The sequence below is a fragment of the Eimeria tenella genome, genomic scaffold, assembly GCF_000499545.2.
Source record: "Eimeria tenella Houghton genomic scaffold, Eth_scaff129, whole genome shotgun sequence".
In the NCBI taxonomy this organism is placed as follows: domain Eukaryota; phylum Apicomplexa; class Conoidasida; order Eucoccidiorida; family Eimeriidae; genus Eimeria; species Eimeria tenella.
In genome coordinates this window covers 11,418-35,674 of record NW_013541501.1, presented here as the reverse complement: position 1 = coordinate 35,674, position 24,257 = coordinate 11,418, and the positions used below count along the sequence as shown (strand labels likewise).

Sequence of the window (24,257 nt, the reverse complement as noted above, 5' to 3'; positions counted from 1 at the left end):
TGCAGCAGTAGCTGCAGCACCTCAACTGGCACAAAACAGCGTATACCGGCCACACATTAGTGGTCAATTCATCCCTTGATGAGCAATATCCCAAACCTCTATTTAGCAAAGCCACTAAAAGAAACTGCTGTTTAAAAACCCTCCGAGATGTTTAATCAACAACGCCACCCCGCCACGGTGCCCCCAGTTCCCGCAGCGCGAACTCGGTAAATTGCAGGTACCCTGGGAGGCCCAATGCCGAATGCGGGAAGCCCCCGGCCTCAAGGCCTCACACAAGTGTTGAGGACACCAGAAGCCCTGGTAACAACCCAAAGGGCCCCCGAAGGGGCCCCAACAACGCCCCCAAATATGTGGCACTTAAAACTATTGTAATCACCATGACAAACTCATCGTCTGCCGCTAAATTCCACGCCGTCACCGCTGCTACACATACCGTCCGCCGCAGCAGCAGCAGCCGGTGCTGCAGTTGGTGGCGGCAAAGGTGATCCGCCTTTTAGAGCTCGTCGTGGCTGCTGTAGTCATCATCAGAAGTGGAGGTCGCACCCGAGTCAGAGGGGCCCCCAGTCTGGCCGTAAACTTTGGAGATGATGGGGTTGCAGACGCTCTCAACATCCTTGAGCTTATCTCTGAGCTCCTCGCCGTCTGCCTCAGGGTTTGCGACGAGCCATTCGTTGGCCTCGGTGATCTTGTCCATGATGGTCTTCTTGTCATCGTCCTCAATCTTGTCCGCGAGTTTGTCCTTGTCCTCAACCGTAGACCGCATGCTGTGCAGATAGCCCTCAAGGGCGTTGCGGGCGTCGACGCGCTCCTTCGTCTTCCGGTCCTCGTCAGCGAAACGCTCGGCTTCCTGGATCATGCGCTCAATCTCATCAGGAGTCAGCCGGCCCTTGTCATTTGTGATGGTGATCTTCTCGCTCTTCCCTGTGCCCTTGTCAACAGCGCTGACGTTCAGAATACCGTTCCTGTCCACGTCGAATGTCACATCGATCTGCGGAACGCCCCGTGGCGCCGGCGGGATGCCAGTCAGCTCAAACTTGCCCAGCAAGTGGTTGTTCTTCGTCATTGGCCGCTCACCCTCGTACACCTGTAGTTACAAGCATAGACAAATAGCCACACTTAGCTGAGGACTACACACAGCCGCAGCCCCAAACATTTATGGAGCGCAGCCAAGCTGGCATATCTCGAACAATGGCAAACATGCATGGTAGGTTCCGAAAAAGAATACTGGAGCCAGAAACGCACAGTTAGGGGAAACAGCTCCTTGCTCAGTCCTTACCTGAATGAGCACAGCGGACTGGTTGTCAGAGTAGGTCGAGAAGGTCTGAGTCTTCTTCGTGGGGATGACGGTATTCTTGTTGATGACCTTAGCCATGACACCTCCCGCGGTTTCAATACCGAGAGTCAGGGGGGTGACATCGAGCAGCACCATGTCCTGGGTGCCCTCCCCTGAGAGAATACCAGCCTGGACAGCTGCACCGTAAGCGACGGCCTCGTCGGGGTTGATGCCTCTGTTCGGCTCCTTGCCGTTGAAGAACTCCTTGATAAGCTGCTGAATCTTCGGGATACGAGTAGAACCACCGACCAGCACAATCTCGTCGATCTGTGACTTCTTCAAGTCTGCGTCCTCCAGCACCTGCTTCACCGGCTTCAGAGTCTTCTGGAAGAGGTCGGCGTTCAGCTCCTCGAACTTGGCGCGCGTCAGCGTCTCAGAGAAGTCCTCACCGTCAACAAGACCCTCAACTTCCACGGTAACCTATACAGAGAAACAGCCAGAACGCTGCAGCTACACTCCTGACCCAGCAGCAGCCAGCATTACAGGGTAGCTATTCCTAAACAAGCAAAACCATGCAATATCATAGCAAACTCCATGGCTCCCGACGAGTCTCCAATTGGAAATGGGTCAACTCTCAGCTTCGCCAGCCTGTCATTCCAAGCCTTTGTGTGGATTAACGCACCTGATGGGATGAGGAAAGAGCTCTCTTCGCACGTTCAACTTCTCTGCGGAGGCGCTGGAGGGCGCTCTTGTCCTTCCGCAGGTCCTTGTTGTACTTTTTCTGGATGATCTTCAGGAAGTGGTCCATGACCCTCTGGTCGAAGTCCTCACCACCCAAGTGAGTGTCACCTGCACGCCCATCAAGCACCACCAAAGACTTCCCCTTGAGTCTCAACGGTGTCTTTGATTAAACGTAGACCAATGACAGCTTCCCAGCTAATCTGAGGGCTGCAGGAATTAGGTAGGAACCTACCGGAGGTGGCGTGGACCTCGAAGACGCCGTTGTCGATGACCAGCACTGAGACATCGAAGGTACCACCACCAAGATCGTACACAAGAATGGTCTTTTCGTCCTTCTTGTCCAGACCGTAGGCAATGGCTGCGGCGGTGGGCTCGTTGATGATACGGATGACGTTGAGGCCAGCGATGGCACCAGCGTCCTTAGTGGCCTGGCGCTGAGCATCGTTGAAGTAGGCCGGGACAGTGACCACGGCGTTCTTGACTTCTTTGCCCAAGTAGCTCTCCGCAACTTCCTTCATCTTTCCCAGAACCATAGCTGAGACTTCTTCGGGTGCGAGCTCCTTGGGCTGGCCCTTGACCATGACGCGGATGTATGGCTTTCCATCCTTGTTGATGATTTCGTACGGCAGCAGCTCCTTGTCGCGCTGCACTTCCTTCTCGTTGAAGCGGCGCCCAATGAGCCTCTTGACGTCGAAGATGGTGTTGGTTGGGTTGATGGCAGCCTCATTCTTGGCAGCCTCGCCAATCTTGCGTTCATCTTCAGCAAAAGAAACGTAGCTGGGAGTAATACGGTTGCCCTGGTCATTGGGAATGATGTCCACGCGGCCCTGTCGGTACACTCCGACGCAAGAGTACGTAGTACCCAGGTCAATACCGATCACCACATCCTTCACTGCAAAAAATCAGATGCAGCAACAAATGCAGCAGCAGTTCACGGACGCCAAAATAGTGGAAAACAAGCACAACAGAAGCACCAACCAGTGTCCCCACAGCTCACACACACGGCGGGGAGGTCCCCGAAAGCGCAAAGACACTTCAAGCGAAGCGCGTCATCGCTTTCTACAGCCTGTTCCTCAATTAAAGAAACACTTCGTATGAAACGACGTAGAAAACGCTACGCTGGGCACCCCGCCCGCCCCAGCCCAAGGCCGCCAAGAGCGTCAAGTGGAGAACACCAACGGGAGCTCTCTACAGGTCTGAGGGAGATAATATTGCCAACTGAAGCTCAAACTAGCCGTAAACTAGAGTAGGCCGCCGCAGATGACAACGAAAAACCGTCAAGACGAATGAATTCATGGAGGAGCCCCCGAGACAATGGAGCTCGTCAGGATAAAACAAACGGACCCAAGCAACCCTAGCTCACCTTTTCCGTCACCCTCAGTGTCATCACCTCTCACAGCATGGGGATAGTGCGAAAAGAGAGAAAGAAGGAAAAAACAAAACGGCAACGCCGCCGCCCCGCGAAACCCTACCCCCATTGTGTAGAGGACGTGAGGACGCGCGCTGGGGTCGCCTGGCTGCGATGCTTGAGGCTGAAAGGCCAAATAAATACCACAATTTATTTAAATCAAGAGTAATAAACCCCTGAACATATATCAGACACACAAACAAGCACATACGCCACAACCAGCAGTCCGCAGGGGGACGCCGACAGGCGGTGAGACGGCGCTGCCCTTGTGCTCTGCCAGGCTACCCCGGTCGGGCTTGGGGGCTGCTGCAGCGTTTTTTGCTTGCTTTTTTTAGCGTTTTAAACTGTTTCTAGTAAAATAAATCGGAATCGAAACAGAAATGCAGTTTTTAGTCAATTTACAAGGTATATGATGCGCTTTGAGCCCTGTCGGCGCCGTGCAACCCAACCCTAACCTAGGGGCAGACCGCACCCTCATCCTTCGCTGACCTGTTGTTGCTTCACAACACTAAAGTCGCGTTTTTATCTTTAATTAATTTATTTGTTTTGATTTGTAATATAATTTTTTGTTATTAAGATACAGACAGCAGAGACGCAGCGCCTCTCACCAACCAGGGATGAGTTCCCCAGCAGGCCTCATGTCCCGGCACAGGTGCTGTTCGTTGCTGCCGTTGGTAAGGAATTTACGGTGTGCTTAGCGCTATTAAAAATTTTCCCCATTTATTCATTAATTTGTTGTGCATTTGTGGGCCCAACCAGCAATTCAAGAAGACCAAGAGCAACGCGCGGCCCCTGCCCCCTTCCCCACGCACGTAAACTGCAACTTCAACAGCAAATTAGGTGCAAAACAGTACATTCTAAACCATAGACCCTAGTATCCTCACTAAATTGAAAACGGCCAGTCTGCATGAGAGGAGGCCATACGGTGTGCGGGGGCCTCAAATATGGTTGCTGGATGTTAGCGTACCGCTTCATCTATCTTTGTAAATAACGGGAACGATGCTTGTAGAGCTCATTTCCACGCTTCCTTGAAGTGGCAGAGAATAATAGCCCAACAGCGCTGTTTGACATCCTCAACCACCACTAGCCAATCGTGCTGCGCCAACGGATCCCAAAACAAAATGAGCAGAAGGCCTCACTCTTAATTTATTTGCTGATAAAGAATGACACCTAATAAATGCTCAATCTGAATTTTGACAGGGGTCGAGAGCTGACTGCAGCACCAGCAATGAAAGTAGGCAGCAGCGGCACATCGAGCGGCAGAAGTAGCAACAGGATCAGCGGGCCTCATGGTGTAGGGCTGAGGGTTTGGGGCCTAGCATCGAGGTTAACTGGCAGAATCGACTAAGCTCGTTGACCCGGGAAACAACTTTACAACGAATAAACGGATCGGTAATTTAATGTGTATTGCAGCACTTCAGTGGGTTTCGCAGAGTGACGCACTACTTCGCCATTGGAAAAAAGGTTAGGCGACTAAACGCAAATTTCTAATTCCAATAATGTATTGTTGTACAGAAGGCGTGTCTAAACGCGCCTAGACGTATATATATTGGCGTAGGTTCTCGCCTAAAATGCACGTATGCAAATATTGTACTTGCAGGCGAGCATAATTAAATTCACCTCGATTTTCATTCATATGTAATGTGCTCAACACAAATAGGAGTACATAGTATGCATCTACTCATATAGCCAATACAAAGCGAATGCACCTTTGCATTGCTTCCGAAAATTTTAGAAGAAAAGATAAAAAACGAACGTGGAGGCCGTTAGGCGAATGACCAGGAGCAGGCCTGGATCCCAAGACAACGAGGTGATACTTTTGGTCAATTTGGTCCGCTTAGGAAAATAGGCATGGAATAAGAAATAATGAGCCGCATTGACGAATTAAAATAACTGTGGGTTGTGCCAAAACAAGTGTGAAAGTAGACTAGACGCAGAAATGACTATTCACGGTGGCTGTTCAGAGTTCTACTCGGTAACTGCATTCAAAAGCAGTAATACAGAGTAGTTACAGGCAGTCGGCTATCGTTCGCCGCTGTTACACTATACTTGGCTTTCTCCTAGTTTTCATTTATTCAAAGTTTGTGTGCTGAATTAAAAGGATGCTCATGCATGCAGTGCAGTTCAGACAGTGTACATAGGGACAGAATGTAGATGTATGCTTCGTGCATAGCACTAAAACAAATACACTGACACACAGGTATACACCATATATATATATATATATATTGTATGCACCATGCGCGCCCCGTGTCATTTCCGCGCCTAGACTAGTAATGATAAGAATAGCTGCACCACGGGGACAGCAAAACTGAACTATTCCCCGTTGGATTCAAAAGTCAGTTCGTACTGGGGCTGTAGTATAGCGATGCAATTAGCTAGTCGCCAACTTTTGAATGCCCGCCATTTAAAAGCTCGCTCCTTAATAATATCCTGCTTGCCCGCTGCTGGTTGCGAACTAGCGGGCCGTTCGCTAGCTGTCAGCTAGCTGTACCTCAAAGTAAGAAAGCCGCAGTTGCAGCGCAGCGACAGATGGCTTGCTCATCAATTCCTGAACCCACGTTCAAATTCAGCACCCGCGGTGCATTCAAAGCTGCCGCCCCAGCGCTTGTCGAAAGATAAGGCACTGAACAATAAACGAATTTAAATTGTTTTCTTGAGTTCGTCGGCTCTTCCGTTCCCTTTCCTCGGTTGATACTGTCTTGTTTGGCTTATCATGTCCCACTTGGCCTCATTTGAGCAATGAGAAGTGAAGTGCGCTTGTCCAAACCACGGCAACGCCTTTTGCTAAGTAAAAGCATATTTTCTTCCTTGTACTTTCCCAGCGTTACACAATTCAATCGCTAATGATGCAAACAGATGCACAATAAGGGGGCTAGCAGTTTCTCTGAAAGTGTATTGCAGCGTAACTTGTAGCGCACGCCTGCCGAACTTTTCATTGTATTTGAGGTTGCCCTAAGCTAATGCACGCTTTTTCTTGTGGCTTCCACACTAAGCATAGGCTCATGACTGACGGACCTTATTTACTGCTTGCAGCTCTAAGTAGAACATCTTACTCTTCATATTTTGGAGCCCAGTGACATCAATGAAACACAGCACCAAACCCAGTAGGTCTGTAAGCCGTAAGTGCGACTGTTGCGCAACCGCGGCGGGTGAAAGAAAAAGAGCAAACAAACAAACAAATCAATCGATAAATAAACAAATCAATCAATGCAAAAGAATAAAAACAAACGAACGAACAGGTACAGAAACAAAAGACAGATATCATACAAGAGAACCGCCTGCGTTGCTCGAGACTGGAGGTGCCCTACAGCCCAAACTGTTAAGCTAGTGCAACGACAGCAGTAGCAGCACCTGCTGCTACTGCCGCTACAACTAGCATTCTAAGTAAAATCATGAAAAGACGACCATCCTTAAATCAAACAAACAGATACACGATTACGAAAGGCATGAACACAAAAGCAACCCTCCTGCAAAAAACACAGGAAGCAGGACGCGCCGATACGTAAATATCCTTATTTCCAACTACTATGCATCTATACATTATGTAATATATATCTACACATGTCGCGTAAAGACTAATTTCTTGTATATGGTGAACATGTATATTTATACATGTCTTCGTGTGCTAAAAATTACCTAGGTACTTTCGTACGCATTCATGTATGCATTTACGCATGCATATTTAAATAAGTGCTTAACTTTGTGTAACTATCCACAAATATACACAAAAGTGCGCAAAAAGCGAAACGCAAAAAGCAAAAAGCAACCTCTCTCGAGACCTAGCTGTACAAATTCATGCATGTACATACAGACTCTCCATACATACATATACAAACATATTCACATATTACATTGCATGTTTCTTGTCTACTTGCCTATATGTATACATATATACATAGGTTACTGTATATAAACATGCAAGCGCTTGGGGTCCTCTGTGGCCCTAGACAAGCAGTGTGATTAGGCTGTTTTCCCTCTTTGCGGGGCCCTCCGTGTGTCTCTATGACACAACTATGCAGTATATTGATAATACTCATTATATATGCTCCTTCAATATTGGACAAATATGTATTCACAGCACCTGACAAGCTGCAGCACTAGCTGCGCATACACCTAAAGCCTGCAGCCTTTTCTCAGCTTGCGCAGCTCTCTTGCTGCTGCTGCTGCTGCTGCTGAGTGGGCCTGGCTATGCCGAAGGCGTCCGCTAGGCGGTAAAGCTCCTGCAAGTAGTAGCAGCACAGCGAGACCACTGCAGCAGAATCAGGCAAACACAGAATCCAAGCTAGGCGAAAGCGAAAGCACACCTAAAACAAAAGCACAGTAGTACAAGCGCATGGACGAAACAGCAGCAGCAGCAACAGTAACATACCTCAACAAACAGATTTGGTATTTTGTGTCCCTCTTTAACAATTGACGGATCGAAAACAATTGAGAAAAAGACACGACCAGCGTAAGAGACGACCTCCACCTGCAGCCACAAAACACAGCGCATGCACTGCTGCTGCTGCTGCTGTTGCTGTTGCTGCTGCAGAAGCTGTGAGAAGAACGTGCAGCAATGCGGTGCACACCACGAGAGGCCTGTTACCTGGGGAATCAAATTCGGGTACACGACCTGCACCTCCGTTATCTCACAGCCGCAGAAATAAACAGGAGCCTGCAGCAGCAGCAGCGGCAGCAGCGACGACAGCAAGGTGAAACTGCGAATATCTTCAGTGCGGGGATACCCGCAGACGACAAACGCCTTACTATTATTTCTTAATTTATAAATTAAATAATAATAGTAGATACGATGAGCAGCAAGCCCATGCCGTGTACCAGTGCAGCAGCGGCATTAATAATTGAAAAAGACAGATGAACAACCTAAGCAGCTAGAAGCAAGCCAAAAGACTGGCCATTTATGGAAATAACGGGACGGCACCGAATTTGAAATATTTCTCGACTGAGTGATTTGAAAAACGACAAAGAAGCATCAAGACGCACTGTGTAAGCGGGCAGGTTGGAGAAGACAACGCTGTGCCTGCTGAAGAGGCCTTCTGCTGCTTTGCAGATAAACTGCCGCGGCATCAAATGGCCCACTACCCGCTGAGTTAAAAAGTCGGCGGCAGCTTGCCGACAACGCTTCAGACGAAGAGTGGCCTGCAGCAGCAGCAGCAGGAGCGGGTTGAAACGCGTATCGCGTATGGTATGAGCAGCCAAAGCTGCCTCCAGCAGCAGCAGCAGCGGAAGCAGCAGCAGCGGAAGCAGCAGCAGCAGTGCAAAGGCCGAGCCGCCTCCATCGAAAGCAACCGGAAAGCAGTGCTGCTGCTGCTGCTGTTGCTGTTGGTGCTGCTGTGGCAGCACTTTCAGGCACACGTACACTCACCTTTCTGACTCTACCAAGCCTTTCCCTCGGGTCCCTGCTGTCGGCGGGCAGCGCCAAAGAGGTCAGAGCAAATCTGTTGCGCAGGAGCAACTGAGACCAGTCTGGCAATTCTCGAGTGCGCCTGAAAAACAAAACAGACAAAAAAAGGAGTCCAACGATGCATGCATGCAGGCTTCTCAAAGCCCCAAGGCGCATGCGCGGTGCACGCACAAGGACAGCCCCAAAGACCAGCTGGGGCCATTACTTGTAGGCATGCAGCAGCCTCCACCCACAATAGAAAGAAGAAGCAGACACAATGCAGGTGCAGCAGCAACACACTGGAGCGACAGCAGCACAGCAGCAATGGCAGCAGCTGCTGCTGTGCTGCTGCACTCAGCTTGTGTGTGCCGCCGACCTGTAGAAGGCACACGCTAGCAGCACCCTTGGCAGATTTGCTGCCGGCGCCTGCGAAAACTGGAAGTCCCCCTGGAGCTCGCAGTACCTGCAGAAAAACGGAGGCAGCAGCAGCAGCAGCAGCGTCTGCAGCAAAAGGAGCACGATCACGGCCTGCTCGTGCACAGAGAAGCAGCAGCAGCACGAGAAGCTGCAGCGCGTGGTGAACACGGATCGTCGCAGCAGCAACAGCGGCACGAGAAGTTGCAGCGCGTTGAGCAGACGGAAAGCCGCAGCAGCAACAGCAGCATGAGCCACAGCAGCAGCAGCAGCGGCGGACGGACCGCCTAACAGCGCCTGTGAAAGCCGCAACGAAAATGTCATTGAGGGTTGCGCGTGCTGCCTTTTTTATTTCCCTTACAAACTCCAGACTCAGGGGAGCAGCAGAAGCAATCTGCAGGCAGCAAAAGTGAAGAAGTAAATAAGTAAAGGAGATAAAGAGATAGCCCAAACGGCAACAAGCAAAAGAAAGAAAAGAATTGAAATTCATTTATTGGTAAGTGACTGCAACAATAAAGACATAAAAAACGAAAAGAAGACAAAGAAGCCGAGGAGGAGGGGGAACAAATCCAGAGACAAGCAGCAGATGAAGAGATAAATAAACAAACAAAAAAGCCAAAATAAAAAAAAGAAGACCATTTGAGGTAAAAGACAAGAGAAAAAAGGCAATAAAGGACAAAGAAAAGGAATAAGACAAAAGCTGACTAAAAGAAATGCAAAATGGCCTCACCCGCTGCTGCCTAGCCCACTGCAGCTTATCTCTTTCCGCTGCTGTGCCCGTCAGCGGAGTGCATGCATCTCGCGCAATTAAAAGAGCAGCAGCAAATGCACGAAAAGAGCCCAGCAGCAGCAGCACGCAGCCCCACACCGCGCTCGCCAGCCGCCGCGGGGCCCGCAGCAGCAGCTTCGTCTGCAGCAGCAACAGCAGCAACGCGAACACTTAAGCGCCACAAATTAAGAAACTAAAATTTTAATTGTCTAATCATTACACCTGACTACAGACACAAATACTGGCTGCAACATGCATGCACAAAATGTATGCACGCAGGTGCACGTGGACACCTGCAGGAAGCTAGCCTGCAACCCTAAGAGTTAAACCCTAAACTCTAAACCCTTGCACCAAGAAAAGCATCAGCAGCAGAACTGCAGCACAATGCCTCGTCCCTAGCTTCCTATCTGTGCATGCATTCCTGAGGCCTCTGTTTGGGGTGTACGTACACCTCAGGACGTACCCAACGCAGCAAATGAGCCGTCGGCGTCGGCAAGAGACACAAATGTTCATCTGCCGCTGTTGCAGGACCTTTCAAAACCGGAGGGTCAGGCCACTCATTCAGGGGAATTCCCTGAGAGTCCGTCAGCAGCCGCAGGCCCACCTGCGAGCAGCAGCAGCAGCAGCAGCAGCTAGTAATAAACCAGCGGTCCAGCTGCAGCTGCAGCAAATACGCTGCGCAAGACGCGCAAGACGCCTTATTGGCAACACCAGCTCGCTGCCGCAACACTGCAGCAAGAGGACCAAACAGCAGCCACGATCAGCAGCAGCAGCTGCGCAGCCACAAAGTGAGGTGCAGCAACGTAAGCAAAAACAGCAGCAGCAGCAGCAGCAGCTAACTTCAATGAGGGAGACCCCATCCCCAATGCAGTGATCGGCGCGCAGAACGATGCAGTGTCTCGGCAGCTCTTTGAGTCCATCTCTTTGATCTACTCCTCGCCTCTCTTCCTCAGTCCTGTGCTGCCTCGAGTCCCACACCTCTTCCCCCTCCTGCTGCTGCTGCTGCTGCTGCGCTGCGGCGTTGCGCAGCAGCCACAGCTGCCAGCGAGGCCTGCTGCTGTCGCAGGGCTGACTCATCACCCACTCTATGCACAAGTGCAGCTCTTTGCTGTCGCGCAGCAGCAGCCGACGCAGGTGAGCCGCGGGCTGTACAGACACCTGCTGCCACCGCGGGTACAGAGCGTTCAAGATGGGCACGCTGCTGAACTCAGAAGAAAACAAAAACAAATAGTTATACTACATTAGAAATAAATAATAAAAAGAAATTAAAAATAAGTAGCAGAAGAAATTATAAAAGGAATCCATAACAGGCGTATCTGATGTACACGCAACGCAACCCTAGATACAACATGAACCTGCACTCTGCTGGGCATACACCCGAACGGCCGACGCGGCAACAGCGAAACCAACAGCAGCAGCAGCAGCGCCAGAAGCAGCAGCAGCAGCAGCAGTAGCAGCAGCAGGGGCATTCTTGCCTGAATCTGTGGAAGCCGGCAAGCCTGTCGAGGAGGCGGAGAAGGCTTTGGGTGTCTGGCAGTGTCGGGGTGTACATACAGGCGGAAACAATGTGGTGCTGCACTTTGGTTTCTGCGGGGAAGCAGCCAGCAGCAAGATTGAAAGAAGAGAAGCTCATGCGTCTGGGGAGCCGCTGCCGCTGCGCTGCTGCTGGCAGCAAACTGTCTTGTTCTGCTTCGGAATCTGCTTCGTCTGCAGAGTCGTAGGCGCATTCTGCGTCGCCCTCCAGCCACCGGTAGCCCTCCGCGCTTCTGCTGCTGCTGCTGCTGCTGCCGCTGTCCCGCGAGCCCTCCGAGCCCTCGCTGTCGGCTGTTGAGAAGCTTTTGCTGCTGCTGCCGCTGCGGCTGCTTCGCGGCCGCCGGCGGGGCGCCTCCGCAGCAGCAGCGGGGCACTCGTCCTCGTCAGCTGCTGTAGTGCTTGCTGCTGCTGCTGCAGCAGCAGCAGGGGCAGCGCCGGCTGCTGCACCTCCCGGGGAGACGTCGTCGGACTTTGGCAGGCGCTTGCTCTTGCTCCTGCTGCTGCTGTGCAAAGGCCGCTGCTGCTGCTGCTGCTGCTGCTGCAGGGCCGATGCAGCGCTGCTGCAGCGAAACACTCTCAACCAAAACCAAATGCCATAAACAACAACCCCACCAACGCACAGCAGCAGCAGCAGCAAAGACTGCTGCACCAGCGCGGCCACAGCCGTCATGGTGCCCAGGGCACCCGCCCCAATCGCCGCTCCCCTTCTCTTCCCCATTGTAGGGTTTAGGGTTTAGGGTTTGGAAAATGCATGCAGTCCAAAAAGGCTCCTGGGCAAAGCGACGGCAAAAGGCGCTCAGAAAGGCAAACGCAGCCAGCACTACGCGAGGCAAACAAGTCTTCTTTCCTTTGCTGCTGCTGCTTTTGCTCATTCAGCTGCTGCTGCTGCTGCTGCTGCTAGTGGCGTGTTTGAGCGACCGCGCCTTCACATATATAAGCTCAGATACGGAAAGTGCTTGCGTTGCAGCACCTTTGTTTTCTGCGGGCTGAAATGCAAGCAGCGCTGCCGTTGCTGCTGCTGCTGCTGCTCCTGCTGCTGCTGCTGCTGCGAGCACCACCGCCGCAGCAAACGGGACTGGAAGTGAGGCGCCCAGGAGTCCCCCAAGCGAGTAATGAGCAAAGACAGGAAGAGACAGAACAGAGCAGCGCATGCACAAAGAGAGGCAGCGGGAGCGTGGTGGGCGGGGGCCAGTGGAGGGGCGTGGCTATGTGCACAGCGGCCGTGCGCAGCCCAAACCTTAATCCTTCTTGAACAGAAACAAATAAAGAAAAGCATTCAAACCTGCTGACTTCACCTTTTGGTACTTTTCAGACACTTCTAGGCGAAGATCAGAGCCATAGGTGGCACCAAAGCCGAGGGGGCCCCAGGGAGAGGTCTGGCGCCGCTGCTGCGCTGCTCGATAGCCCCGAGTGGTCTATTGCTTATCTAATTGAAGATGCTTTGAAGTATTTGCATTTATTTTTCAGTGCTTTATATTATTTAGAGTTAACTTCTGGTTTCCCCGGAACGCGCAGCGAAGGAAGCCCGCTCGATCCTGCATGCGCAACCAACACGGCCAGGGCTGCCTGTGGGTTCGGCAATCTAGCTTTTTCGCCTACAGTTTTAGCTTTGCTTTAATTATTCTTAATTATTTAATGTAGAGGGTAAACAGAAAGGACTCAAGGGGCGGCGGCCTCTAACCAACACGGGCGTGGCAGCAGCAGCAGCAGCAAGAAGCAGCAGCGCCCGCGGCCAAAGAAGCCACCACCGCAGCTGCAGCAGGAGCTGGCGCCGCTGCAGGTGCCTCTCCTCCCAGACTGCCGCCACTGCAGCAAACACAGCAGCAACAGCAGCATCGATGGCGGACGCGGAGGCGGGCGGAGGCCTGTTTGGGGTTGAGGAGGAGCTTCTTGACGAGCCGCAGACGCAGCAGCAGCTGGAGCAGCAGCAGCAGCTGTCGGAGGAGTTTCTGGATGAGGCTACGAGACTAGCGGGGGAGCAGCAGCTGCTGCAGGCCGAGAGCCTGCGGCTCCAGGCTGCGCAGGAGGAACTGCAGCGGCAGGAGCTGCAGCAGCAGGAGTACCCTGCGGAGGAGACGCAGCAGCACAGCAGCAGCAGCCCGGAAGCAGCTGTTGCTCGCCGAGAAAAGAAAGCCAAGAAGGAAAAGGGGGAGCGGAAGCACAAGCACAAGCACAAGCACAAGCACAAGCACAAGCACAGGGAGCAGCGCAAAGCAGCAGCAGCAACCGACGCAGATCCAGATAACTTAGATGGATTTATTGAAAGAGATCCAGAAGCAGAAATTCATGAAGATCCTGATGACATTGTGCCGGTGGAGGGCGGCATCGACAGCGACGTGAGCACTTGGGGTGTACATACACCGCACCCGCCACCCCAGCTACTTCCCCCTCGCCATTTCAGATCACTTCACTTTTAAAAATGTTCCATTCATAAGTGCGAACAGTTTTCTCCAGGGCCCAGCAGCAGCGCCTGCCCTCTGTTTCTTGGTTTAGGGTTTAGGGTTCAGGGTTTCGCGCATGAAGTGTACGGTGTAGGGTTTAGGGTTTATGTTTTAGAACAGAGGTTCCGAGCTCAGTTCTGAAGATCCTTGGGGCCTAAGTGTAGGGTCGTGGGCACAGTGTAGGGTTTGGGGTTTAGGGTTTAGGGTTTAGGACAAAGGTGGCGAGTCGAAAGCTGAGGGTCCTTGGGGCCTGGGTCCAGGGCGTTGCGCACACAGTGTAGGGTTTAGGGCTTAGGGTTTAGGGTTTAGGGTTTAGGGCAAAGGTAGTGAGTTTAAGACTGAAGATTTTCGGGACCAGGGTCTAGGGGGTTGCTGGCTTGTAGCCTTGAGGAGGTTTGGGGCTTGGGGTTTAGGGTTTAGGGTTTAGCACTATTTGGAGGCTTTCTGTGAGCACACTGTTTTCTCTTTGAAATGGCTGCTCGCTACTATGGCCTTTCTTTGCTGCCGCTGCTGCTGCTGCTGCTGCAGACGAAAGGAGCCTGGAGGCAGGGGAGCCAGCCACTGCAAAGCTCCAAATGCTGGACACTGTCTGTACAGAGCTCGTCAAGGTAAACTCAAACCCCTGAGTGGTGGGGTTGTTGTTATGGGGCTTTTTTCACAAGAGTTTTTGTGAGCAGCCCCGAATTAGGGCCACGTGGGAGGTCCTAGCACTGTCTGGCTGCATGGATGCTTGCATGCGCGCACACGATATGGGTTTGCTGCTGCTGCTGCGCTGCTGCTGGCGCTTTGTGGACTGATGCTGAGGTGTACCTACGCTGAATTTGGGTCGAAAAGTCTTCCTGTTGCTTGGCTTTCTAGAAGCGTGAGGTGTGTATCCACTTGACGATGTGCTCATCTGTCGTGTTTTGTAGAAGGCCTCTTTAAAGTATTGCTGCTGCTTTGCTGATGCTGTCGCTGCTGCTGCTGCTGAGCGGCTGTTGTGGCTGCAGCCAAAATGGCGTCACTGGTTCGTTTCCGAAGGCTGCTGCCAGGTGAGGGTGGGGTTGTTGTCATTGCTGCTGCCGCGGGTGCATGCATGTTGTTTAGTATTGCTTTTCCCTGCCTCTGCTGGCAGCAAAAGACAGACAAATATACCAATAGAGAAGCAAATAAGTATTCGTCTTTCATCTTTGCAGGTCATTGCTGGCTGGCTTGCCCCCTTTAAAGATGACAGTTTGCCCAATTTTTCGCTGAGACGGAGGCTGCTGGAGGTCTTGGGGCAAATGCCAATCACTGCACAGGACTTGGCCAACAACGACTTGGGCAAGGTCTTGGTGCTTCTCTGGCAGCACGACGGTAAACCCTAAGCCCTAAACCCTAAACCCTAGACTCCGAATTTGACTGCCAGGGACCCACAAACCCGATAAATGGATTTACTGCGGGGCTCCTCCGACACGCGCAGCTTGCATGCAATACGGAGAGCGGAGGTTTAGGGTTTGGGGTTTCAGGCCAGGGGCATCGTGTTAAGGCTGTAGGTTAAGAGTCAGGACGCTTAGGTTAAGGGTTTAGGGTTTAGGGTTTAGAAATTGGCCTTTTTATGTGTTTTGCGCCAGATGAGACGGAAAGCAATCGCCAGCTTATAAGGGGGCTCATTCAAAAGTGGATGCGCCCAGTGCTGGGCCTGGGCTCAAGGTAAACAGTTTTGCTGCTGCTGCGGCTGCTGCCGCAAACGAGCTTTCAGCAGCTGCATCTTAGTTGCTGCTGTTGCTGCTGCTTTTGTGGCCCTTGATGGGCATTCGGCTACCACTTGGCGCACTGTGCTCCTTTTAATGGCCGCTACGGCCTAAAGTACGCCATTGCTGCAGCTCTTGCTGCTGCTGCTGCTGCTGCTGCTGCTCAGTCACCGGCAACTCATCTCAGAGAGGGAAAGAGCTTTCGAGGCAAACGATTCTGACCTTCAGCAGAAACTGGTTAAGGTGAGTTGACTGCTGCTGCAGCAGAAACTGAAACTGCTGCTACATCCAAAACTGCAGCAACTGTTCATGCTGTTGGTGTTCTGTCTCAAGGCTTTTCTGTTAGATGGTATGCGCTGCTGCATCTGGCTCCATAATCGATGCTGGCATGCATAAAGTTGTATTATTTTTCGAACTTTTTGTCAGCATAGACCCAGTAAGCATGCAGAAATTGCATTTGTACGCGTCGGCTTGTCTGTTCCTGTTTCAGGCCGCCCAGGCAGCCAAGCAGTTCCGAGAGAAGGCAGAGGGTGCGTGCAGTTTTTGGGGTGTATGCGCAACTTTATGTTCTTTTGTTTGTGCTATTTATGTTTATTCGGGGTGTATGTGCAACTTGGGTGCATGCGCAACACTACACTGTGTAAATTTCATAATCAGCCTTATGCGAACTTTGTGTTCAAACGATGTTTTCGAGTGTGTGTACAGCTGTGCCGATGTGCCATATCGCTGCGCCTCTGAAGGGCCACAGAGTTCCAATAAAGTCCTTTTCTGTTTCTTTTTTTGCAGCTGAGAAAGCAGCAGAACAACAGGCAGAGAAGAGGCGGCGAACTGCCCGGATCCCTGTTAATAGAGGCCACAACTTCCTAGTAGGCTGCTTTTGCTGCGGCTGCTGCTGCAGCACTGGCGGCGTCGACATTAGTTTCGTTGCTCTTGCTGCTGTCGCGTGTGCTGCTGCTGGTGTGGTCGCTGCTGCTGCTGCTGCGGCTTCGTTGTTGGATGTGGGGCCGTTTGGAAGCAGATGAACTCTGCCCTTATTTAAAAGCTACATCTAATCCTCCAATAGGTCTTCTGTTGTGACAATATGGCATAAATATTAATTTTTTCTGTAGACCCCTAACCCCCTTGGTGTTTTGCGTTTGTCTTTATATTCTTTATTTAACTGTACTTTTTTTTGGTTCTGCAGATACAACCGAGGTCCCAAATAGACTTGGACGAAGCAGAAGGCAAACAGCAGCAAGCGTCCCAGGTGAGCACAGAGCTCTGAGCATCAGCGGCAGCAGCAGCAGCAGCAGCAGCAGCTGCTGCTGCTGCTGCCTGCCACGGGGCACTTTTGTCTTGCTAGTGGAGGAAGTTGCGCCGCTCCGCTGTCGTCACGGTTGCTGCTGCTGCTGCTAGTACTTTTGCTGCAGCAGCTCTTGCACTTGCTGCTGCTGCTCTTGCTGCTGCGTTGGTACAGCTAAACAAGGCTCTCCGTATTGGATCTCGGGTGCCGCGTCGGCCCACAAAAGCAACGAAAGTTTCTATAGAAGGCCGCGGGCTCTAACCGAAGCAGCAGCAGCAGCAGTTACTGCTGGCGCTGCTGTTGGGCCGCAGCGTAACGGCGAAGGTTCTTCACCTCCGGGCCATCCAGGGCTCAGCTGCAGCAGGCGCTGGGACAGAATGCTGCAGCAGCAGCAGTTGCTGCCACTGTTTGTTCTTTGTCAGCCGCAGCAGCAGCAGCTCACGTTGATGATACGTCTGGGCTGCTGCAAAGGCAGGGGCCTCTATTAGTGGGTTTGGCTGGACAGGGGGGCCCCTCCTGGTGGCCCTGGCGGTGCTGCGGTGTATGAACAACTCAGCATGGGGCTTTTGGCTGTATGGTTTGGCTTCGGCTTGCCGGACCATGTGCCTTAAACGAAGGTTGTCTTGACTGGTTTTTGCAAAGAATATGCGCTAAAAGGACTATTCCTTTACGTGCACTTGCCACCAAAATGTTTGTAGTAAGGGATGCAAAAACGCAAACAAGTAGTGTGTATATGAAAATATAAATATACACATTAAGTTATACACTACTCGTGTCCGTACCGTTGAATACACGTGGGCATTCAGTAGCAGATTTAGGCGGAGCTGATCGAACACAGAAGAACCGGCCTGCGCGCCGAAGGGCAAATATATAAACATTCTTGTATAAGTGTATTACAAACAAACGCGAGAATTCACGGCCAGTTGCGCACGCATTTATGCCACCGCCTACTGCTACTACTACTGCACATCTAGGGGCCCGTGTACAGCTTAAATGCCTCCTTACCAGCTTCGGTACTTTCACTCCCTTTAGTAACATGTATTGCTTTCTAGAAGTATCCACAATCGTGTGGGTTTCGATGCAGAAAGCGTTGACCGACAACAAATCCGTGGGACAGGCACTGCAGCTAACAAGAGCTACCAGGGTCTTGGTAAGCTTACCATGAGCTGCCCAGCCCCCCCATGAATCTCAAGTGCATAAACAACAAATTCACGAACAAAAAGTTTATTATTACTTCAAGAGAAGAACAGCATTCAGTGTGCAGCGCAGAGAGGTCCGCTGCTGTACCGGTGGTGCTGCAGCCGGCGCTCCGGTCGAACCACAGAGGTTCGCGTGTCTCTTCTGTAGTGTAGCAAGAAAAACTTATAATAACATATGAATTGCACTTTATATGAGTTCCAAAGCCTTAACTTCAGAGTCTGAACTCCCCGAAAACCCCGCAGCAGCGCGGGCCCGCAAGGCCCGTGCATGCTCTGTGTTGCGTGGCTCTGAGCCCTCTTTGTACTGCTTCTTTTGGTGCTTCACTGTGTGTTGTTTTGGTTTACATTTCAAACTAGATTTATTCTCTAGCTGCCTATCGAAGAAGCCGCAACCACACACCTGCGTCTGGAGCCGCCGCCGCCGCAGCATCAGGAACAGGCGGGAGGGGCCCCCAAGGTCACTTTGGTATCCATCGTGGACTGTTGGGGCTCCCTGTCCGTATTCTTTGTGTGTTATTTTCCTATCTGTCTTTACAGCCTAAAAGGAAAAACAAAAGCAGCTGGCTGCAGCTGCTGTGGCTGCTGCTGCCACAACTGCAACTGCTGCAGGTGGTACAGCCGCCACAGCTAGTCTCACTCTAGGGCCACATACATTGCCTGTTCTCTTCGTCTTCTGCAGAGAACTGATCTGTAAAAGTCACTAGAGGGGGGAATTCAGATCTAGCACTAGCTGCAGCAGCCCCAGCTGCTGCAGCTCTTGCCGCACCGCTGCAGCTCCTGCTGCCAAGCCTTTTCTGTTGCTTGTCCACCTCAGACCCTCTCTTGTCACACACAGCCGTTTAAGACGCAGCTTCAGCAGCAGCAGCGGCTGCTGTTGCTGCGCTTTCTTCTGCCGTTCTACTTCCGCCACTGCAATCAGAGCTCATTGGACCCCCAGCCACAAATGCAGCCGCTGCTGCTGCTGCTGTTAAGCTGCAAGATCAGCAGCGCCGCGTGTGGCAGCAGTGACAACATAGAAAGCTGCAGCAAGAACTGTAAAAGCTGACTCCCACAAGATGAGTCAGGAAATAAACACAGGGCTGCCGGGACAGCAGGAGCCCGGGATAGATGACGGTGGAGTGCAGCAGCAGCAACAGATCGCAGCGGCAGTGTTGCTGCAGCAGCATCCAGATCGAATGCAGCAGCAGCCACCGCCGCATCATACTGTTGCCAGTGTCCCTGCCGCATCTCTGGCCCCAACAGATGATCCACTGCCGCAGCTGCATGCTCTGCAGCAGCAGCAAGCGCTGCAGCAGCAGCAAGTGTTGCAGCAGCAGCGACAGCTGCCACAGCATTTGTCTTCTCTTCAGGAGGTGTTACAACATTCTACGGAGCCGCTGCAGTGGGCAGAGGCGCAGCAGCGGCAGCAGCAGCAGCAGCAGCAGCTCCTGCTGCAGCATCAACAGCAGTTACAACAACAGCAGCTACAGCAGCAGCTTCAGCAGCAAGTTTTGCAGAGTGCTCCAATACAGGGCATGCATGTCGTGGTGAATCCCACAGAACGAGGCCTTCATCTGCAGCAGCAGTTACTACTGCAGCCGGCCACGAGCTTGCAGCCGCAGCACTCGCAGCCTCAGCTGCAGCGGCCACAGCAGGTTCCACTGCAGCCGCATCAAATTCCGCTGCAGGAACATCTCCCGCTGCAGCAGCCGCTGGCCCCATTGGTGGCGCCGCTGCAGCGGCAACGCAACGTACGCTCAGCCCTGCGGGATCGGCAAGAGCAGGAGCAGCAGCGTCGGCAGCACCTGCAGCAGCAGCAGCTGCTGCTGCTGCAGCACCAGGATGCCCGCATACGACTGCAGCAGCAGCAAATGTCCCAAAGCCCTGCAGAAACAGCCCCAGGAACCTTCACGTCCGAGCCCACTCCTTTCCGCCGCGCCTCCTACGCGCCAGGCCTTGGCTGCCGCAGCATGAGCGGCAGCAGCAGCAGCTTCCCAAGCATAGACTACCCGCTGTCGCCAGTCAGCAGCCGCATTATTAACAACAATAGAAGCAGTAGCAGCAGCAGCAGCTCCGCCGAGAGGCCAACGGGCAGGAGCGTCGTCTCAGAAATAAGAGAATGGAGAGCAAGAGCTACAAACAACGCCCCGGATCAGCAGTTTCCGCAGCAGGAACAGCAGCAGGAGGAAAAGCAGCAGCAGGGACAGCAGCAGCAGCAGCAGTTTCCGCAGCAGCGGCATGGCGCAGAGCAGCAAGCACTTTCTCCACTGCAGGAGCCGCAGAACCAGCAGCCTCTGCAGCCAGCGCAGCTGCAGCAGCCCCCGCAGCAGCAGGCGCATCCACACCAGCAGTCAGGCCAGCAGCAGCACCCGCTGGCAGTGCAGCACGAGGAGCAGCCAGTTTCTGTGCAGCAGCCTATTCTGGCCAGTCTGCTGCAGCAAGCGAGTGATGTGCAACAGCTGCACGCTGCACCACTGCAGCAGCAGCAGGCGCCTCCACTTCAGCAGCAACAGACAGGTGCGCTGCCGCAGGAGCAGCAGGCTGCTTCACTGCAGCAGCAGCAAGTTCCGCAACAACATCAGTTCGTGTCCCCCGTACAGCGACAACAGCAACCAGTCTCAGTGCCACAGGAGCAGCAAACATTCCCACAGCAGCGACAGCAGATTCTTCCGCAGCAGCAAGAACAGCAGACAGTGCCACTGCAGTGGCAGCAGCAGCTCCCAATCCGGCAGCAGCCCCTACCAGGGCAGCAGCAGAATTTGCTTCCACTGCAGCATCAAGCTTCACTCCCGCCGCAGCAGCAACAGCCCCTCCCACAGCAGCAACAACAGACGTTTCCGGTGGAGCAGGGGCAGCATCCACCACCACTGGAGAAAAAACAGCAGTGTCCTCCACTGCAGCAGCAACAAACACACCAACTGCAGCAGCAACAAACACACCAACCGCAGCAGCAGCAGCCACTCCCACTGCAAAGACACCAGACACTCCAGCTGCAGCACGAGCAGCAGACTCTGCCTCTACAAGAGCAGCAAGCGTTTCCACTGCACAATCAGCAGACAGCTCCCATACAGCAGCATCCACTCACACTGCAGCAACAGCAGACACACCCACAGCAGCAGCACCAGCAAATGCTTCCACTGCAACAGCAAACACAGCCACTGCCACTGCAGCAGCAACCGGCTCAAGCCCTGCAGCACCAGCAGACGCTCCCGATACAGCAGCAGCAAGCCCGTTTGCTGCAGGAGCAGCAGCAGCAACATCAGCCACTCCCACAACAGCAGCAGCAACCACTTCCTGTGCAGCCGGCTTTTCAGGAGACAGCCCCGCTGCAGCAGCCATATCATCTGCCTTCCGCCACTACACAGGCAGTCCAAGGCCAGCAAGAGCCCCTCGTTGGACTTTTGCAGCAACAGCAGCAGCAGCATCTACAGCAGCAGCAGCAACAGCAGCGGCATCAGCAGCAGCAGCAACAGCAACAGCAACCGCAATCTGCACATGGAGGCGTACTGTTTTCCCCCCCACATGCGGCCGGTGAGGCAATTTCTCCTGCCCCTTCTGGGGGGCCCCTCACGCCGGATATGGGGGCCTCCGAGCCACTGGCGGGGGCCCCCCTGCCTGCTGTGGTGGGGGGCCCTGAGGACCCGTTGAGGTGGCTCGTGGGTTCTTCCAGTATGCCTGTCCTTCGCAGTGATGCTGTTCTGGGTGGTGGGGTCGGCAGCAGCAGCAGCAGCAGCAGCAACAGTAGCAGCAACAGTGGCAGCAGCTTTGCTAGCGGCCGCAGGGGCTCAGGAGAACTCGGCAGCAGAGGATCTCTCGACGGTTCTTCGGCATTTTTCGGAGCGGGAGTACTTGAGGCAGCAGCAGCAGCAGCAGATGAGTTGGATGCCGGAGCAGCAGCATCAGCAGCAGCAGCAGCAGCAGAAAACATCCGAAACAGCACCCGCACAGATAGCGCTGCAAGCGTCCAGAATACTGGTGCGAGGCACCTTAACAGCAGCAACATTTCGTTGGCGCAGCAAATGCCAGCAGCAACTGGTGCAGCAGAGTTGGGACGGACTTGGGGGAATATACTTTCACCTGACAGTGTTCCTCTTCGGCTCACCCCGCAGCAGCAGCAGCAGCTGCAGGAGCAGCAGCTGCTGACGCAGCAGAAGCCGCATGTGGCATCTAAGAAACTTGATCGGGGCCCTTCTGTAGCCATTATGCCAGTGGAGTTAGGGTCAGTGGCAGAGGCAGAAGCAACAGAGGCAGCAGCAGCGGCGGCAGCAGCAGCAGCTGCTGCTAAAGTTCAGCAGCAAGTGCAGCAACAGAAGGACCAAGAACTGCAGCAGCAGCAACTGTGGCTGCAGCAGCAGCAGCTTCAGCTCGCAGCAGCAGCGCAGAAGCAACAAGCCGCAGGGATCACTCTTCCTGCGCCTATCCCCCGTACGCTGCAGCAAATAGCCACCTCGGCTGCGAGTCAGCTGCAAGCCCCAATTGGGGGTTTAGCGCCAGCAGCAGCTCCAGCAGCAGCACTAGCAGCATTTCCTGAGCTGAATCCTGCCTTGCCGTCTGGAAGTCTTCCCCTCACGCAACCACAGGAAGCGCTCTTGCAACACCAGCAGCAGCAGCAGCAGCAGCCGCTGCTAGTGAACGCGCAAGCTCTTCGCCAGCCGGTACTGCAGCAGCAACCCGACGAAGCAGTGAGACTTCAGCAGCAGCAGCAGCAGCAACGTGAAGGGCAACAGCTCCTGGATCAACACAAATGGGGGCAGCAGCCACAAGCGCTGCTGCAGCAACATCAACAGGAGCACCTGCAGCAGCACGTGCACCTGCAGGGGCGGCAAGAGCAGCACGAGCTGCAGCAACACCATGTGCAGCCGCAGCAGCAGCAGCACGCACATATCTCTCAGTCAGCACAACTGGAGGAACATGTACGAGACGAGCAGCAACGGCAGCAACAGGCACGGCTTCAGCAGGAACTGCCACGGCAACAGACGTTCCAGCAGCAGCTGCTGCAGCAAATGCAGGAGCAACATCAGCTGGAGCAGCAGCAAATGCAGCAGCTTCACCTGGAACATCAGTGCGCACTGCACAGGCATATGCAACAGCATGTGCAGCAACAACTACTGCAGCATGTAGAATTCCCTCCGCGGCAGCAGCAGCCACAGCAAGCGTCTCAGCTAGAGCAACAGCTCCTCCTGCAGCAGCAGCATCCCATTGCTTCTGATGCACCTTTCGCTCGTGATCCGCTGCAGCAGCTCACGCCTACTACTTCTGCTGCTTCTGGTACTTCTGCTCCTTCTGTTGCTTCTGCTGCTTCTACTGCTCCGTATCAGCAACAGCTTGCAATGCATCAAGCACTTGCGGCCGCGCAGCAGGAGCGCCAGCGCCAGTCCCAACTGCAGCACGAAGTGGCCATCCTGCAGCAACATCAGCAGCAGCAGCACCAGCAGCAGGAAGCTGCTGCTGCTGCTGCTGCTGTGCTGTCCCAGGCCACCCTTGCCGAGGAAGCAGCGCGGACGCTGCAGCAGCCTCAGTTAGTGGCGCGAAACAGCTTTGGTGGTCCTATGCGTCAGGTGCACTTTGAGAGCGGAACACTGCAGCAACAACAGCAGCAGCAGCTGCGGCAGCAGCTGCAGCAACAGCAGCAGCAACAGCAGTATGAACTTCCGCACTTGCAAGTGGCAGCCGACAAGTGGCTGCAGATGAGATTGCAGGGCTCTCAGGAGCCCTTTGACGTATTCTTGCAAAAGAATGCTGCAGAGGTAGCGGCAACAGCGGCGGGTGCTGCTGCTGCGGGGAACGCAGCAGCAGCAACAATGGCAGCAGCGGGGGCATCCGCTGCGTCGACTGCAGCAGCAGCAGCGGCGGCTGCTTACGCTGCAGGTCAAATGGGCATCACGCCCTCCTTATCTGGGAGCGTCTTGCCGAGTGAAGGCCATATTTCGTCATTGGGCCCGAACAGCAGCAACTGCAGCATGAGCAACCACAGCATCAGCAACCCGAGTCGCAGCAGCAGCACCGTGAACTGGGCTACGAGCGAGCACCCCAGCTTCCTTCTGGAGAAGCCTGAATGGCAGCCTTTGGTGGACGCCGAGGAGGAGAGCGTGGCGAGCAGCAGCAGCCAGAGCAGCCGCAGCT

General features: G+C 53.5%; 4 protein-coding genes across 4 annotated transcripts in view; 2 read left to right on the top strand and 2 right to left on the bottom strand.

Moving 5' to 3' along the window:
* Positions 1-493: 493 nt before the first annotated feature.
* On the bottom strand, positions 494-3,492 carry ETH_00025545 (heat shock protein 70, putative; the record flags this gene model as incomplete). The annotated part of the gene is made up of 5 exons (XM_013373271.1): positions 494-1,084; positions 1,277-1,753; positions 1,956-2,122; positions 2,247-2,906; positions 3,378-3,492. 5 exons carry the CDS (start codon positions 3,490-3,492, stop codon positions 494-496), a joined length of 2,010 nt encoding a protein of 669 aa, XP_013228725.1.
* Positions 3,493-7,558: 4,066 nt separating this feature from the next.
* ETH_00025540 (COG3639: ABC-type phosphate/phosphonate transport system, permease component (ISS), related) lies at positions 7,559-12,239 on the bottom strand (the record flags this gene model as incomplete). Its single annotated transcript, XM_013373270.1, has 11 exons — positions 7,559-7,645; positions 7,795-7,893; positions 8,011-8,079; positions 8,406-8,561; positions 8,788-8,908; positions 9,182-9,268; positions 9,504-9,613; positions 9,950-10,129; positions 10,452-10,592; positions 10,829-11,189; positions 11,464-12,239. 11 exons carry the CDS (start codon positions 12,237-12,239, stop codon positions 7,559-7,561), a joined length of 2,187 nt encoding a protein of 728 aa, XP_013228724.1.
* Positions 12,240-13,359: 1,120 nt separating this feature from the next.
* ETH_00025535 (uncharacterized protein) lies at positions 13,360-17,217 on the top strand (the record flags this gene model as incomplete). The annotated part of the gene is made up of 11 exons (XM_013373269.1): positions 13,360-13,857; positions 14,078-14,096; positions 14,491-14,570; positions 14,952-14,993; positions 15,138-15,297; positions 15,555-15,633; positions 15,842-15,917; positions 16,165-16,204; positions 16,461-16,540; positions 16,858-16,920; positions 17,131-17,217. The coding sequence occupies 11 exons, from the start codon at positions 13,360-13,362 to the stop codon at positions 17,215-17,217; spliced, it is 1,224 nt and encodes a 407-aa protein (XP_013228723.1).
* Positions 17,218-19,210: 1,993 nt separating this feature from the next.
* ETH_00025530 (Trehalose-6-phosphate synthase, related) overlaps positions 19,211-24,257 on the top strand; it is a gene marked incomplete at both ends in the record, with an annotated part of 12,371 nt that continues 7,324 nt past the window's right edge. Inside the window, one exon of the mRNA XM_013373268.1 lies at positions 19,211-24,223. Within this exon, the coding sequence (XP_013228722.1) occupies positions 19,211-24,223 (5,013 nt within the window). The remainder of the gene's footprint in view (positions 24,224-24,257) is intronic.